At 47.2% G+C, this 17,150-nt stretch overlaps 1 protein-coding gene across 11 annotated transcripts in view; it reads right to left on the reverse strand.

Annotated features, from left to right (window-relative positions):
- The window catches only part of LTBP1 (latent transforming growth factor beta binding protein 1), a 357,682-nt gene that overhangs the window by 1,805 nt on the left and 338,727 nt on the right, over positions 1 to 17,150 (reverse strand). For all 11 annotated transcript variants that reach the window (XM_037066591.1, XM_037066593.1, XM_037066590.1 and 8 more), the window contains 2 exons: positions 4,903 to 5,025; positions 597 to 746 (listed from right to left, as the gene is read on the reverse strand). In XM_037066591.1, the coding sequence (XP_036922486.1) occupies positions 597 to 746; positions 4,903 to 5,025 (273 nt within the window). The remainder of the gene's footprint in view (positions 1 to 596; positions 747 to 4,902; positions 5,026 to 17,150) is intronic.

Here is a 17,150-nt window from a genome sequence, read left to right on the forward strand (position 1 = left end):
TATTCCCTGATGCTTGTGTCAGGTATTCAGGGAAGACATTACTGGCTGCATAGTCAGAAGCTGAATTTAAAAGAGGCAAAGTCATGCCCTGGTCAGGTGGCTCAGCTGGTTAGAGCATAATCCCGATACACCAAGGGTGCAGGTTCGATCCCCAGTCAGGGTACATACAAAAGTCAACCGATGAATGCATAAATAAATGGAACAACAATTTGATGTTTCTCTCTCTCTCAAATTGATAAAAAAATGTAAAAAAAGAGGCAAAGTCATTCCCTAGAACATTCCGGCCTTCTTTCCCACATGTGAGGAATTCTACAGGAATTCTTAAATGAACGATCAAGTCTATTTTTTCAAAATGGTGGAATACACTGAACATAAACGTGACCATCTTGACCATTTTTAAGCGGCTCGTCCAGGGGAATGAAGCACATTCACTCCACTGTGCAACCATCGCCATCATCCACGTTGACAACCTCCCTCACCTTCTGCAGCTGGAAAACTCTGCAAACCTGCCTGACGTGTACCTGCCCGAGTGCGTGGGGTCTGCCCACGGGGATCTCAGGGAGAGACCTGCTTCCCAGGAGAGGCCTCCTTCTTACCGACACAGGTCATCTTGGCCATATCCAGGTGATACCCATCAAAGCAGTCGCAGGTGTAGCCTTCTTGCACCCTCACGCAGCGGCCGTTTTCACACCCATTGAGGATGCCGCATTCCTCAGCCTGCAGCTCCTCAAAACTATTCAGAAAACCTGGAAATGACGGGGTGGGGGCCAAGTTAGACATTTCCACCCTCTGAAACCACTTTTTAAAAATTATACAGGTATTGCCCTGACTGGTGTGGCTCAGCTGGTTGGGTGTCGGCCAGCAAAGAGAAAGGCCACTGGTTTGACTCCCGGTGAGGACATGTGCCTGGGTTGCGGGTCCAGTCCCCAGTCAGGGCACCTGCAAGAGGCAACCCATCAACGTTTCTCTCTTGCATTGATGTTACTCTCACTCTCTCCCTCCTTCCCACCTCTCTAAAAATAAATAAATAAAATCTTATAAAAGATCTATATGGTCATTAAGCTTACGGGNCATTTCCACCCTCTGAAACCACTTTTTAAAAATTATACAGGTATTGCCCTGACTGGTGTGGCTCAGCTGGTTGGGTGTCGGCCGGCAAAGAGAAAGGCCACTGGTTTGACTCCCGGTGAGGACATGTGCCTGGGTTGCGGGTCCAGTCCCCAGTCAGGGCACCCGCAAGAGGCAACCCATCAACGTTTCTCTCTTGCATTGATGTTACTCTCACTCTCTCCCTCCTTCCCACCTCTCTAAAAATAAATAAATAAAATCTTATAAAAGATCTATATGGTCATTAAGCTTACGGGTCATCAGACAGACATATTCAATATTTTACACACCTTAAAGTTAGCATTAAAATTTAAGTGAATACTGAATGTAGCCGCAACACAATATTAAGTGGAAAATATTAAAAACTTTCTATCTATGTTGTATAGATTAGCACCACTTCTTGATATCTGACGTTCTGTATCAGAGTCACTTAAAACGATCAAGCAAGTATAATTTTTGGTTTGGCCCTTAATTATTTAAAGTTTGCACCTAAAACTCCAAATTCCCTGAGCTCTCACTAGCAAACGTCAGGACATGGTTCAGTGTGGAGCCCAGAGCGAATGCACCAGAGTTCAGACCACGTTTGCTCAGAAAGCCCTGGAGAGTGTGAGGCGACGCTGTTTGTGCTTCTCTGCTGGGAGCTCCCAGGAGACAGAGCCAGGCAGGCCTAGCCTCGCCCTCTCCTGCCGAGTTTGTTTGTTTGCTCTCGCTTTGGAATGAGCGGGGCTCTTGGGGATGAAAAAACAAAGGCAGTAAAAGGGACTCAAAACATCCTGATAAATGAGGAGAGTGCATCTTGCTTGTGTTTAGTAAACCGAAGGCTTGTTATAAGGACACAAAGAAGCTCTTATTTGGCTCTATGTGTAGGTCAGATATCTTCACACTGATTCAGAGCTAGTTTAACAATATAAAAAACAATGTAGCCAGGCATCAGGAATGTTTACCTTTCTTTCTAGAGAAGGAAGTTGTCAATACAAAGCCAGGGTGACTCAAACACACTGTTGATGTGACCCCTCCCCCCTCCCCACCTTCGAAACTCACCAAGTATTAGCTTAAAAAACAAAATGAGGGGAGGAGGGTTAGGGGGCTGGGTGACAGAGGTCGGGGTGGTTAAGGAGTACAAACTACAGTTACGGAGGTGCAGGTTACACTTCGGGAAGGCGGTCAATGATATTGTGATGTCCACATATGGGGCCAGGCGGGGTACTTCAGGCTGTGGGGGGGGGACCACGCTGTAAAGTACATGATTTTAGAACCACTTTGCTGTACATCTGACACTAATACAGAATAATACTGAATGTAAACAGTAACGGAACATAATTTAAGAAAAAAAAAAGTGGATGGAACTGTAAGACCTTTGCAGCAGTTCTCCAGTGGAACTGCAGGGGGCAGCAAAATATCATTGCTTATCATTGCTTATGCAGGGCTGCAAAGTCTAAGTTGGTGATTTTAAAAATTTAGTTAAGACGTCCGTGACAAGCCCTTTTTAAAATTGAAAAGGAAAAAAATATTACAGGCCATCAAAATATATCAGAGCTGAGTAGCTACAATGGAGACAGATCGCTGCTGGCCTAAAACTTTTACCCTCTGGTCCTTTAAGAAGAAAGAGTTAGTCTCTGCTGTGCAGGATTCCAGCTTCTCAGGTACCACTCTAAGGAAAGGCGCCTTCAGCCACCAGCTAACACTGAAGGAACCAGAAGGCAGGCAATGGTGAATGGGAAAGGTGGGCAGAATGCTTAGCCTCCCCCCGTATCACCATTTCTCCAGCAGGGCCAGAGAGCCCTGGATCCCAGTCTGAGAAGGAGGAGCAGCTCTGCCTCACTTGTACGGAATTTAGAGGCCTCGACATGGTCAGGGCTGGAGGTCTTGGACCTGCATCTCCACTTCCTCTGCTGCAGAGTAGGGATGTGATACTGACTCGTTTCTTTCTTCACATTTGTAGTGAATTTAAAAGGAGTCTTAAGGCAATGCCAGCATTAAAAAAAGAAGGTACATAAGCCAGAACATTTCAACTTTGAAATTCCTGGCATCTGAACTAGGCTGCGTGTGTAAGCTGTGGGTGTGTGTCGAGCTGCATACAGACTCCAGTGGTATTCTGGGTTTATGGGCCAGGTAAGCTGGCTTTCTCTCAACCTCAATATTTCTTCTCCTTTTTTTCCTCTCTCTCTCTTTTTAAGGTAAATGTTTATCAACCCATAACATAAACACAGAGAGGTGTAGAAACTGTAAGTGCATGGTCTAACAGCTGTTAGCACCTTCAGGCACATTTCACAAGGTCACGCACGGTTATGCGCGTTGGTGATTTAAAACAATCTAAGGTGTCCGAAGTCAGGGTGGCGGCTGCTCTTGCAGGGACGGAGTGCGGAAAGGGCACCCAGGCTTCGGGGCATGGGCAACACGTGTTCTCAGCCTGGGTGCGGGTTACACAGGTGTGTCAATCGTCCTCGCTGGGTTCACAAGGGGCTGTGTTCATGTAAATTTTAAAACACTCTTAGTGGATGAGCTATACAGTGCACCCTTCAAAAAAAAAGGGAGGGAGGGAGGGAGGGAGGAAAGGAGAAAGGGAGCAGGGAGGGAGAGAGAGGGAGGAGAAGAGAAAGGGAAAGGGAAAGGGAAGAAGGAAAAAACCCTTTGACTCAGAACTGAAGTCAATCCGAGTGTACCTACAAAGCCCGTGCTGCCCTCAGGAAGTAGGCCACGCCCAGTTTGACGGGGCAGGGGCCAGGGCCCAGAGAAAGAAAAAGTTCCATTGAATCCTGTAATTCGGCAGCCTTTCCAAAGTCCCCTCGCCCCCACGCCCTCGCCCATGGGGACTCCCCCTGCAAGAAGGGCCCCTCTGTAAGACGCAGAAGAGGCAGCTCGGACCCCCGTTTCCCTATGCCTGTTCTTGACATGACACAACCTGCTATCTACCGGTATTTCGCTTGTACTGCCTGTTTCTGAGCCTCCAAATACTGGTTGTAATGAAAGCTCTGTTTTCCCCAAGGAAACGTAGAGTTTGTGTGGCTTCCTTCCCCAGGCTGCTGGGCTGCACCCGTCAGCCAGTTGCTTTCTAAAAAAGAATGAGGTTCTCACACGCCACTTCCCCCAAGAAAACCCTGCTCACGAATCCAGGGAAAGCCGGCTCACACTGTGGCCCACCTAAGGCATGCCCTCCCTCACAGGTGGATTCTAAACATCGGTTTCTGACCCGGCGAGCGATTTTTTGACCTCCCACTCTAAAATGTTTGTAAGTGCAAGTAGGAACAGTCAACCTGCGTCATTTCCCTGTGTGAAGAAGAGGTTACAGTTCTAACGGGGCGTTCAGGAAAACTCTCAAACGAGATAACCATTTAAATACGTAAAAAGTGGTTTCGTTGCCCTGGCCACGTCGTTAAGCTGGTCAGAGCGTCTCCCTGATTCACCAAAGCTGCAGGTTCTATCCTTGGTCAGAGCACATAGGAGAATCAACCAATGAATGCATAAACAAGTGGGACAATGAATCTATGTTTCTCTCTATCTGTCTCTAAAAATCAGTAAAAATTTTTAAATGATTTTGTGTTGAAAATCATTGCAACGAGGCCCTTTACTTTAAAGATAGTGGAGATAACAGCATCCCCACCCACAGCTCTCAAATGTGAGGTGCATAAGGGTTTCTTCAAGGGCGGGCGAAACCCCCAAGTTTCTGGTTCAGCAGGTCTAGCGTGGAGCCCGAAAATCTGCATTTCTAACGAGCGCCCAGGACTACATCGTGGGAACCACTGGCCAATCTTTAACCACAGCAGAGTTTCAAAGTAACCAGAAATGTTTGCTTACGGTCCTGAATGAAGTAGGGGTCAGCTTCTGGAGAGTACTGTTCACTGAAGTCGACCAAGGCGTCCCGTCCGTATGGCCGCCGGCGTCCTGTGACTGGGATGTTGCACAGCTGCGCATAGTCATCTAGGAAAGAAGCAACAAGGGGAGGGACCCGCCTTCAATGTCTGCTTGCACCTAGACACGCCCACTTCCGCTCAGAGCACTGGGAACCTGCCGGGAACCTGCAGGGGCTCTCTGTCCCCCTTGCACCCCATTCCCCCCAACATAACACTGGCCCTGGAGGTGTCTCAGTGCTCTTCATGAGAGCTCAGCCCATCCACACACGAGGGGAGCTGCAGGACATCATTAAGATTCCAACTTGAACTCTAAGTCAAACATAGTAGGTGATCCAAAAATAAAATAGTAGCTGATCCCTTGGTAGGATGGATCCCAGGAGAGGAAGGAACTAAAAAACAAGCCATCTGAGAGGGAGGAAGGCCTGTGAGAAGGATGGTTTTATCCAACCCCATCTGGTGTTATCACCAAGACATTTTAAAGGTATAAAGTAGTCATTCTGACTAATAGGTACTTCCACTAGAGAGAGGAAAAATGTATCTCTGATGATCCAAAAATCAGACAACTAGCAAGCAAGGACGTAGCATTTCAATTAAGCAGAACTTGGTATAACTCTATGGTTAAGACCTGGTCCTTAGGAATCCCATTACAGTAAAGACGGTAGCATCATCTCCATCATCACAGTGTAGTAGAGGCAGCAGTGATAACGATAGCTAACAGCCGTACAATGCCTGCTCTGTGCTGGGTACTGGAACCCAAGGCAGGCCCGGCTGCCTGCCGCTGTGAAAGCCGGTACTGGAGAGACAGTGCTGATGTAAAGGCAAGTGGTTTTTTTGCAGATGGCAGCAACCAAGAAGATGGAGGACTCATGTCTCAAAGCCCATCTCCACATGTCAGGGAAGGCACAGGTTTTTATAAGGAGAGGAAGAGGAATAGAACTAAGAGATGAAGGGAGGGGGCTTCAAAGTTCTGTATGTGCAGACAAGCACAGTCTGTTCCCACAAGGACACTTCTTTCCCAGAACGGCACCAAGAAAGTCTAAGGCCCCAGAAAGTCTGGCTCTGTGCCACCGGATAGGGGAGGATGATGGGTGCCCGTGGGCCCGTGCCCGAAATTCTCCTCAGACAGAAGTATTCCAGGAAGAATATACAGACCCCAGACAGCCCAATATTTCGGCACAACAGCATTTCATGAGAAATATTAATTTCATTAAGGGAATCGCTGAACCTGGAAAAAGATCCTTGACTGGGGGGAAAAAACCCCAACTTTCTACAGAGAGAACACACATGGCTGTCAGTTCTATTTCAAGTCTGAGGGAGAAGCATTAAGGATTTCCCTGCGAGAGCAAGATCGCTGAGATGTTTACAAGTTTCGAGAGCTGAGGTCATTTTCTCTCATGGCCCTTTATGTACATTTGTTGTGCATCTGAAAGGGGGACTTGTCCCATGTTTTATATTCAAGCAACAGTTGTGATCAAGGATAGATATTAAAAATAAATTAATTCACGTTCTTATTTTATAAAACTAAGTCCAGACACAGCTGGTTCCTCTCTGGCATGTGGCTCTTCAGGGAGCCCTGCTGAGACTCAAGGTCCTGGGGCTGGTGACACCGAGTCGGGGCCATCCCAGGGCTGTGTGACCTGCCGGCCTGTGACCTTGCCCTAGACCATGGCCCTTCTGCTAAGAAACAAGCTGGTGGCTACCCTGCCAGCTCTGCCTGCCTAGCACTGCAACAGGAAGGGACCGAGTGTGGGGGGAGCGGCGAGGACAAACAGACTTCTCTTCCAGTGACCGGCTGATGAGCGACTTCCTGGAACAGGTGGTACGGGGTCTGAAACTAAATAGATGAGTAGAATTTACTCTACTTTACAGGAGAAGATACTTTGGATTGATTTTAAAATGCGCTAACCCCAAAGCATCAGGAAAGCAATTGTAAGCTGGGTCTGGGGGCTACCAAGTGCCTCTAGGAGGGCGTCTACCCTGGCGCCAGCTGGGGAGGGGGCCGGGGGTGAAGAATGGGGGTGGGACCTCTGGCACTCGAGGCTTCGTCTTTGTCCACCCCTCTTGCCCAGCCATTCATTTCTCTTTTAAGATTCCAGACTTGCTGTCCTGTCCTGCTCCAGAGGACACACACATTCCAAACTTCCAGACGGTTTTGGTCAGTTGTCGGAACATTTCTGCGTTACATGCACTCTCTTCTGACCCGAAGGTGGGCTACACAGTCCCGTCAACACCAGGACATGCATCTTGAGTCATTCTTTTTTGGGGAGCATCCGTCCACGCCTCCTCTCCAGCTGCCCGCATCTGCTGCCCCTCTCGGCCAGGGTCAAGGGTGAAGGGAGGATGGGGTGATGAAAGGAACGGGGGCTCTGGAGGCAGGAGCTGGGGCTCACACCCTGATGATACTACTCCCCTGTCAGCTTGGCCTTGTTGGGCAAGCCCCAGTGTCCACACCTGTCACATGTGGACAAGAGTCCCTGCGTCGTCTGCTTCTGTGTTACTGACACACAAAAATGAGATCACATTTTGGACCTGTTCCTAAATCTTGAAGCACCAAAAAAATGGAGGGTACAGTTTTTCCTCGTGGGTAACATCATTCAGCCCCTACTGCACAACCGGAAGGGAGCGAGGCTTTGCAAAGACAGCATCAGAGTGACAGATACAAACTTCACTGTTAGCGAAACGTAAAGGCAGTTGTTGGTGGGTAAAGGATTGTGCAGTAAATGGGGAACAGCGAAAGCACAGCCTCTAGATGTCTTTAGATATCATCGCGAGGTTATTTAGAATTTTCTAATAGGTGGAGGGAAACTTAAATTCGGTCAAAAGAGACCAAAGTCTTCATCTCAGACATGAGACTTACTGATGGCCTTGGCAAAAGTAGTCACTTCATCAGACGGTGATGAAGCATGAACAGTACATGCTGACACTAGATAAGCAGAACTCGAAGTGCAGGGAAAAAACTGACATTCGACAATTCTTACGATGCGCCTGAATCGACCGGACATGTGTGAGTCCAGAGTAGGTTTCTCGCCATCTTCCCGGGGAGCAACTGGAGTGTCGAGCATTTTCTATGAGTCTCGGGCAAGGCACCCTCTTCAGGATCTGGGCACATGCACGTCCCCAGCGTGTCTGGGCCTCTGAGCAAACCCCAACGCACAGCAGAACCCATTCTAGCTCAGAGGTGCTCGGTTATCCACAGAACTGGGTCAAGGCTGAGTCCGGCTTGGGGATGCAGTGAACGGTGGCTGGCGAGGGTGTGGAGCCTGGGGGAGAGCAGATACCTCCGCCATTCACACAACTTCCCAAAACAGCCCCTAGGAACCTCGGGGCAGTCATTTCATCCAGCTCACTGTGTGCAGATGAACAGATACATTCTGTCCCTAGAGTCTTTCTCCTTCTCCAAAACAGCCTTCACGTACTCCATCAACAATAATTACGCACCCAGCTTCCGGGGGCTTGGTGCGAACGAATGAGTTGGTTTAGCAGACAGGGCTGTCATGGGAGGCCAGCACTGTTTATGAGATACCACACAACGAGTTGATGCAGGACCTTGCCAAATGAAGATGTAAACCAAACAGAAAATGGAAATATTCACACCTCCTACCCCTGCCCCACTGCAGTCCCCATGTCCCCAAGGACAACTGCTAAGCCCTTGATCAAAGGTTTGACAGACTAAGCAGTCTAAACAAGACCCAGGCCATCAGTCACACTCATTTCCCTGACATGGCAGATTCACATAACAGATGGTGCTTTGATTTTAATTTTTAAATTGAAAAAAAAAAGGTTAAAAATTGCCCCCTGGAGCCCCAGGGTCTGAGGCCTCTGCTGTTGGTGGCAATGGGAAGCACATTACCAGACCCTGGCAGGAGACCTCCGTTCCTGGTGACAGACACATCTGCAGGGCTGGGCTGCACAGTCACAAGTCACCACGCCACTCTGGCATGTGACAAAACTGGGAGGTGAAGTTTTTGTTCTGCCTGAGGCCCATTAAACTCAGCTGCTGTCGGAAAGCGTGACAAGGCTGCCTTCCGTTCTCCACACGGCCCAGCTAACCACTCGGACGCTGGAGTTGCATCACTTTCCAGCATGGGAGAAACAAGGGCTGATTCTTATGCATTAGAAAAATGGGTCTTATTTGGGATCAAATGTCTAGACCAGGTGTTTTTCTTACAGGTCCCCATATGTGTGATTAATTGGTGATGGTGTTTGGGAAATATACAACCAGGAAATGGAGAAAGGAGACAGGGAGAACGAAATGAGTATTTACCCCTATGCATGCTGAGCCTGCAGTTTCACAGGCAATTTTGGGGGGAGGGTGCTTAAATGAGCATAATTTATGAAATTAGAAAACTGTTGAGCATTTACAGAACATGCCACCCAGGATGGATGATGCAGAAATAAATGCAAAGAAAGGAGATTTCACTGGCCACGCTACATCTGTCCAGATGTTGGCTATCTGTCCACTTACGCTCTTTCTCAGAGGACACACTCACACCCACAGTCCCGGGGGAACAGGCCAGAATCCAGCTTCACTGCTATTACACTTACTGAGTTGTGGGAGAAAACTGGGCATACCACAAAAAGAAAGGACCCAGAGTCCAAGGCCTTGGGTTCTATCCCTGCTTCCCCACTTTCTGGCGCCTTGGACACGTTTCTCGGTGTGTTGAACAGGCACTTTGCCTTCATGACGTTAAAGGCAAGGCACTGTGTTGCCGGGCAGTCAGTTGGCTCTTTCACTCATTTCAGCAGAGGCTGAACGGGGTTGGAGAGAGAGAAAGGCTGTCACGACAGCACAGGGGACGTGTGCAACAGCGTATTGGGGCCACAGAAGAGGCGGCGACTGAGTCAGCCGGGAAGAGCTGGGAAGGCCTCACCCTGCGGGGGAGCTTCCACAGGAAGGAGCCCCGCCAGGGGAGGAAGAGGAGGGAAGGAAAGGCAGGGAGAGTCACGGACAGCAGTCCCCCCTTATCTGCAGCTTCACTCTCTGCGGTTCCCGTTGCCTGGGGTCTACCATGGTCTGAAAACATTAAAAGGGAAAGTCTAGAAATAAACAGTTCACACGGTTTAAATTGCACAAGGTTCCGAGCACTGTAGTGAAATCTCGTGCTATCCCGCTCTGTCCCGCCTGGGACGTGAATCATCCTTTAGGCCAGTGTCTCCTCACTGTCCATGCTGCCCACTGCTTAGCCCCCCCGTAGACGTCTTGGTTAGCAGATGGACTCCCAGGACGTCACAGTGCTTCTGTTCAACCTACACTTATTTTCCTTAATAACAACCCGAAGCACAAGAGTAGTGATGCTGACAAGCCAGATACGCCAGTGGAAGCCACAAAGTGCTCCTTTTAAGTGAAAAGGATGCTGTGAGGTATTTTGAGGGAAGAGACCATAACCGCATAATTTTTATTACAGTATATTGTTATAATTGTTCCACTTTACTAGTTATTGTTGTTAATCTCTTGCTGTGCCTAATTAGTAAGTTAAACCTTATCATAGGTAGGTGTGTATAGGGAAAAACATTATAGATTACGTAAGATTCAGTACTACCTGCAATTTCAGGCATTCACTGGGGATCTGGGACTCTATCCCCAGTAATAAAGGGGTGCGACAGATAAGAAAGTGCCAGGGTAACAAAAGCCCCCTGCAAACATTAAAGAACAGTTGAAGGAAGGAAAGTCAGCTAACGCATCCTGTGCTTCTTTGGGTCAGGTGCCGTGTACTTCTGCATACACCCTTTTCATTGAAATCTTAAAACAGCCCTATGAAACAACTGTAATGAGCTCCCTTTGTTTCCCGTCAGAAAATTGGGTTTATAGTGAGGCCCTGGTTTAGGTGAAAGATTTGAACCTAAATTGGTCGACCTGCAAAGCCTCATTCTTTCTCCTCCCCAGCTGCCCTCCTGAAATCCTAAGACAAATTATTAAGTACACTCCCTAGGCCTTAAGCATCAGGTAAGTACTTAGTTCAGCAAGAAGCATTTGTGACGAAAATTCCAGGGAGAGTAATAACCATGAATGCTGACGAGCGCAGCCCCGCCAGGGTCAGCTCTATCATTAGCAGGATTTATGTTTATTGAATTTGCTCGATTTATTAGGTGAAAGAGATCAAATTGCTTAATGTTCAACTAAATTGTACTTGTTGAGAACAGGGAAGTCATGAAGTCTCAAGTCTTGGCAGGGTCTACTTCTGCGGGACTCCTGCAAATGCTAATGTTTCTAAGGAAACTCACGTGCCCCACCCAGCCTTCCCCGAACGCTGCCCCCCTTCCGAGGTCAGCCATTCCCAGAGTTTCCCCTCAGGCTGCCGCTCACTTAGCCAGACTCTAACTGAAGAGACAGACGTGCTGGGTCTGTGCGCTAACACATGAAGGCTCTCTGTGCTTTCTAAAACCTGAATTCAAAATGCATACCCTTGTAATTGTATTAAGTGATGCCACACACGAAGACCTGAAAATAATGATGGATAACTTCTAAAGGGTTTCCCCGTTTCTAAATGTCTGGGGCTTTGGAAATACGTCGCTAAGTCTTGCGTTCAGGCCACCCCAGAGGAAAGCAGGAATGAGGTAACCGCTAGTAACTGATAAGGGACAGGCGGGACAATACACTGGGTTGGCCAAAAGTCCCTTTAGTTTTTTTCTGTACGATGGCTCTGGTAGTGCTTAGTTGTCTTTAACTACATTCAAAATAATTTTCTTAGGGTGTATTGTGAAAGTTCTCATATCAGTAGGCATTAAAAAAAGAAATCAAAATCAGTGCATTTTTGTGCAGCCATTTTAATATTGAAGATGGAAGATGATACATAACCTTTTTGGTGTATTATGCTTCATTATTTCAAGAAAGGTAAAAACAACTGAAGCTCAAACAAAAGATTTCTGCAGTGTATGGGGAAGGTGCTGTGACTGATCAAACATGTCAAAAGTGGTTTGTGAAGTTTCTTGGTACTACTGACATTCCGGCCAAATAATTCTTTGCTGTGGGGCTGTCTCATGCATTGGAAGGTGTTTAGCAGCACCTCTGGACTCTGCCCACTAGAAGCCAATAACAGGAGACAGCTGACATAATTAAAATATCCAAATCAATAAAGTTATTGGTGAAAATAAAAAATGTGTCTTTATTTTATGAAAAAAAACTAAACGGACTTTGTGGCCAATCCAATAATAAACAGTGGGAAATCGGAGGGAAGTTCAATGCGTTCATTTTCTAAACTAACCTACTTCACATTTTTCTACCTGTAAGGTCAGATAAACTACTTCATCTCCTCCTCCCTGTTCTTTACCACCCTGGAATAATACTCTGAGAATTAAAAAATTAGAAAACATAAATACATTTTGTCTTCTCTCTTAATATATTATTTGCATTAATCAGGTAGGATTTTTTTTTTAAAAAAGGAGCTAAGCGTGTATTTAAGAATGAAGGGGAGTTTGTATAACATAGTGGATGCACTAAATGCTACTGCTGTTCACATAAAAGCACTGTATTTTATGTTGTATGAATTTTACTTCAATTCAAAAGAGGTCAAGAGAAACCAACCATAAATGGGAAAAACATTATTTTTTTTACATATTAAGTCTGGGGTTCATCTAACTTTTCTATTTTGAATTGGTAAAATGAGTAAACTAGACTAGTTGATCTCTCGGGTGCTTTCTAGTTTACATATTCTATGATCCTATCAGAAAATGTTTACTATTTGGCTGCAAAATCCTGGGAAGACAATTCGCTGTTGAAACTTGCAGCTGTGGCATGAGGTCGTCACCACCGGATGCTGCTGTTGCCTTCGGGTGGCGCTCACCTGGGTGTTTTCAGTGGCCCGATGATGGTGGCCCTTCATACACGGGGAGCGTGGGCAGTCCAACCCGGGAGGACAGCCTAGCCTCTTTCTGCTGAAGAGACTGAGGTCCAGAGAAATTTGGTGACATTCCAAAGGTCAAGTCAAGGTAAATTCTCATAATTTAACACTTTCTTTGACCCAAAACAACAGGTTATTAAAGTATGAGGGCAAAGATGTGTTGTCAGTATCTTAGTGTATTTACACCTTGCTTATTCTTTTTAGGTTTTGAAGCAAAGAAAGCTATTTTAATATTTGTTCAAAACTCCTGACTAATATTCGGAAGTATAGATCTCAAGGCTATGAGATAAAGATATACTGTTGAACCCACTGCCATTATTTCAAGAGTAAGTGCTAGGTAATTAATGTAATATTAAAGTAAACATACTCACATGATTATTCATAAGTATGCCTTCCATTCAATGACAAGAAATAAGACAACACTGCAAAGTGAAACTGCTATTTTAAGATCCCTAACTCTGTTTTATGATTTCTCTTCTAGGCTGCTGTCACCTCAATCTGAACGGGCTGTCTAGTTACTTCCCCTCTGGGTCTACTCCGAATCAGATACTGGCTCTCCCGCCTGTAGTGGTTTCTCTGGCTGTCCTTGGTAGGCGCTCAGAGATGAACATGTGGATGGTGGCACTTCCAAGGCTGAGCAGTGAACAGCCAGCAGAGCCACCTGCAACGACCTGCTCGAGCTCAGAGGGAAGCAGAAGGAAGGCACTGCTGCACCCAGCTTCCTGGTGAGCTCATCCTTTGTAATTTGCTTCTTAAGATACTGGCTACCGATGCTGAGCAGAGCAACTACCTCCCCAGCTTCTGTTCCTTGCAGATTTGTGTCAACAGAAAGACAAGAAGGTTTCTAAGCACCTTCTAGATCAGTGATTTTCAACCAGTGTGCCTCAACAGTTTTTAGAACATGCAGTATCTCTTTGGTCAGGGGCACTGACCTCTTTTCCTGTAGACTGTCAAATGAAGGAAAATGACAACAACCAACACAACAATAACCGTCCAGTGTGAATGTATCAAAATTATACCTATTTTTTTCAATTGGCAAAAAATATATTTTTGGCATGCTGCAGAATTTTACTAATTAGCTTACGTGTGCCACTGGATGAAAAGGGTTGAAAATCACGGTTCTGGATGCTTTTCTCTCTATTACAAGAGGCACAATCTGTCCTGCCTGAAGGGGGAGTTGATAAACTTGCCCCGCCCTCCCCTGCAGGCTGGCCTTGTGTGGCCCGGAGGTCCACATTTAAGAGGCACGGGCAGTCAGCAGCTTTGTTCTAGCCATTATCGTCATATGAAGTTAATTAAGAGAGGGTCAAAACAGATACAATATTACTTCAATTCAAAACTTCAAACAGAGTGGGCTTTAAAACAATCATGTACTGTTACTTTCTCAGAGTCCCACTCCTCATAGTTTATTCCTCTTGGAGACCACGTCAGCTACTGTTATCACAGACAGCACAGCAGCGACAAACACATGCAAGCAAGCAAAGCCTCCACTGAAGGGCAAATCACCTCCTCAAAGATCACCCCTAAAAGGCATTTGGAGGAAACTACATGGCTATTCGTAATCTCTGATTTCAAGGGAGAAAGTTTAGGCTGCTGCAAATTTTATCTTTGAGATACACGGGGCTGCTTGCTAATTAAAAATAAAAGTGTTGCTTTTGTGATCATTTTACATACATGTCTAATTTGCCTCCTTTGGCTCTCAATTAGAAAATTTTAATAGGACAGCAGTGTGATTATAACCATACTGAAATTCACTCTCTTTTCAGAATAGAGAGCGTGGCCAGGCAAATCCTTTCTAAGCATGTCGACACAGTGTAGCTCTTAGGAAAGTACTAAGCCCTGCGTGGAACGGACACCCCAGAGTCCACGTGTCCACAGGCTAACATTGCCGAAGGGCTTAGCACCGCCCTGGAGACCTTTTCATCCAGTTCCACACAGGCAACTGCTCTCATCATTGCTGAGGCCACTGAGACAGCAGCTTCAGCTGGCTTTCAAAACAGAGACTTAACTAATACTCGGCTGGCAGTCCAGCAAGGTCCGCTGGTCCTCCCAGCCGGCCTTCCGACTGCTCGCGGGCTCCTGCCACCCCCGGGAGCTGGGTTTGGGAACTGCAGCGTATTCCCGGCGGCTCCAGGGCTAGCAGCTCAGCAGGCAATGGAGTAGGTGCACTCCTTGGTCGGGGTCTGTTTCCTTTTTTCTTTTTAACTTTCTCTCCTTGAAGGCAAACTATGCTTCCTTTTCTTCTTCTCTACTTCCCATCAGCGGCCACAAGAGGGTCCTGACCTAAATGTGACTTTCCTGCCCACTGCTTTCTCTTCCTCTAACACACCTGCGGAAGACAGGTCTTCCAAAACCCACAGGGTAGCGGGGTGTCTGGGGTACTCCCTCCGGTGCCGTCTTCCTTATGATTGCACCTGGCTCTGCTGTCCTGCATTTTCTGTCACTCGCCCCCCTCACAAGTCTGTATCTCCTCCCCACTCATCAGCCCCGTCCAGTGTTGAGCTCCCACCCTCCTCCCTGCCCTTCCTTCTCCCGTGTTACGTCTGGGGAAGGAGAAGGAGCCCCACCCTGAAGACGGAGGCCCTTCCTGAAGTGTGTGTGTTCACGGAGGACGGACGTGGGGACTGGAGAAACTCCACACAAAACACAAACATTTCCCCCAACTGGTTCTGGAGCGTTTTCTCAATCCCAGTGCGACGGCTAATGCCACGTGTCAACGTGGCTAGGCCACGGGGCCAGGATGTAGCTGGGCAAACTCCGTATTGGGTGTTTCTGGGTGCTCTGGGCCTCCCGCACTACCAGCCCACCCAGCAGATTTTGAACTTACGCCTTCCATGATCACATTCGCCACCTCCTTGTCACAAATGACTCAGTCCCTCTGCCTCCCACGGTGCTGTGCTTCTGCAGAACCCCGACTCACACACTGGTGGACCTTGCAGGGGTGGGGACGGTGGCCTTAGGCCAAGCCATCAGGGTGGTGGGGCATCTCCAAGGGGCGAGCACATCTCTTTAGGAGAAGACAATTGATTCTTGAGGGGAGTCGTATGTAGTTGGAGAAAAGCTTTTATTTATGAATTTTATGTGCCTTATTACTCCCTCGAGGGTCAGTGCACTAGAAAATCCCGTGTCCCCAACCTCCCACTTGATTTGCACCTCCCTTCAAAGAGACCTCTAGCACTGCACAGTACGGCTGCAAGGGGAATAATCACTAGCTCTACTCACTTCCTGAAACAAAATTTGATCTATAATCTTTGCTGACACCTAGGAAACATTTAGGATGCGGCGAGCATCTCCCGGCAGTACCACATTTAGCCCTTAAGTGACCCCCAGGCAGGTGTCGTTGCTGCTGCCACATTACAAGTGAAGAAACTGATGTCATGATGACCCAAATGACAAAGCTCCATGTACATAATCTGTTATTAGTTTTATTTTTTAATAACCCTTTTATAGTAAGAAAAGTATTTTCACCCCTTTGGCGGGTAAGGGGAGGCTTTCTAAAGAAATAAGGGCCTTTTCAATAAGAAACAATATAAATTGCCCTGGCTGGTGTGGCTCAGTGAATTGAGCACTGGCCTGTGAACCAGGGGTCACCAGTTTGATTCCGGGTCAGGGCACAGGCCTGGGTTGCAGGCCCAGAGGCAGCCCATCGGTGTTTCTCTCATACATCAATGTTTCTCTACCTCTCTTTCTCTTTCCCGTCCACTCTCTCTAAAAAATACATAAATAAAATCTTTTTTAAAAGAAACAATATAAATTGCTTAGCTGCCATCCCACATGGTATTCAACTCACCTAGTTCCATGGATACCACGAATTCAGTCCCAAAGGTACTGGACTGCTCTACACGGAGAACAGACTCAATGTCCACACGGTGTATGCATTCCGTGTGCAGGCGCGGCAGCCACTCAGTTGAGGAGGACTTCGATGCCTTTCCGGCTGGATTTTTTACTCTCCACTACAGCTTATTAACAGCTACGCTTTCTTTAATCATAGTGTTCAGGCTCTATGATCAAAATGACAAATGCTTTCATACTCAGAGGGTATTAACTACCATAACCTCTCAAAGGAGCTCTCCACTTTGGCTAAAGGGACCTCAGGTGACGTATCGGGTGCGACTGACAGAAGCAGAGGGAGCCAAAGGCAGAGCGAGGCCCCTGGGCTGCCTGAGCCCGAGGCGGAGACCATGCACTGTGCTGCTCACAGGCCGCGTGTTCCAGAGTCGTTACTAACATTTTTCTCTGGAAACATATTTCTTGGAAATGCCTTTAAACCCTGACTGCTGAAAGGCCTTTTGCAGCCACTGCCCAGTTACGACATTTTTTCAAGTTTGGTCCATGAGTCAAATCCCTGTCTTCC

This window comes from Sturnira hondurensis, unplaced genomic scaffold (genome assembly GCF_014824575.4).
Source record: "Sturnira hondurensis isolate 20B ecotype Veracruz unplaced genomic scaffold, ASM1482457v3 Scaffold0016663, whole genome shotgun sequence".
NCBI lineage: Eukaryota > Metazoa > Chordata > Mammalia > Chiroptera > Phyllostomidae > Sturnira > Sturnira hondurensis.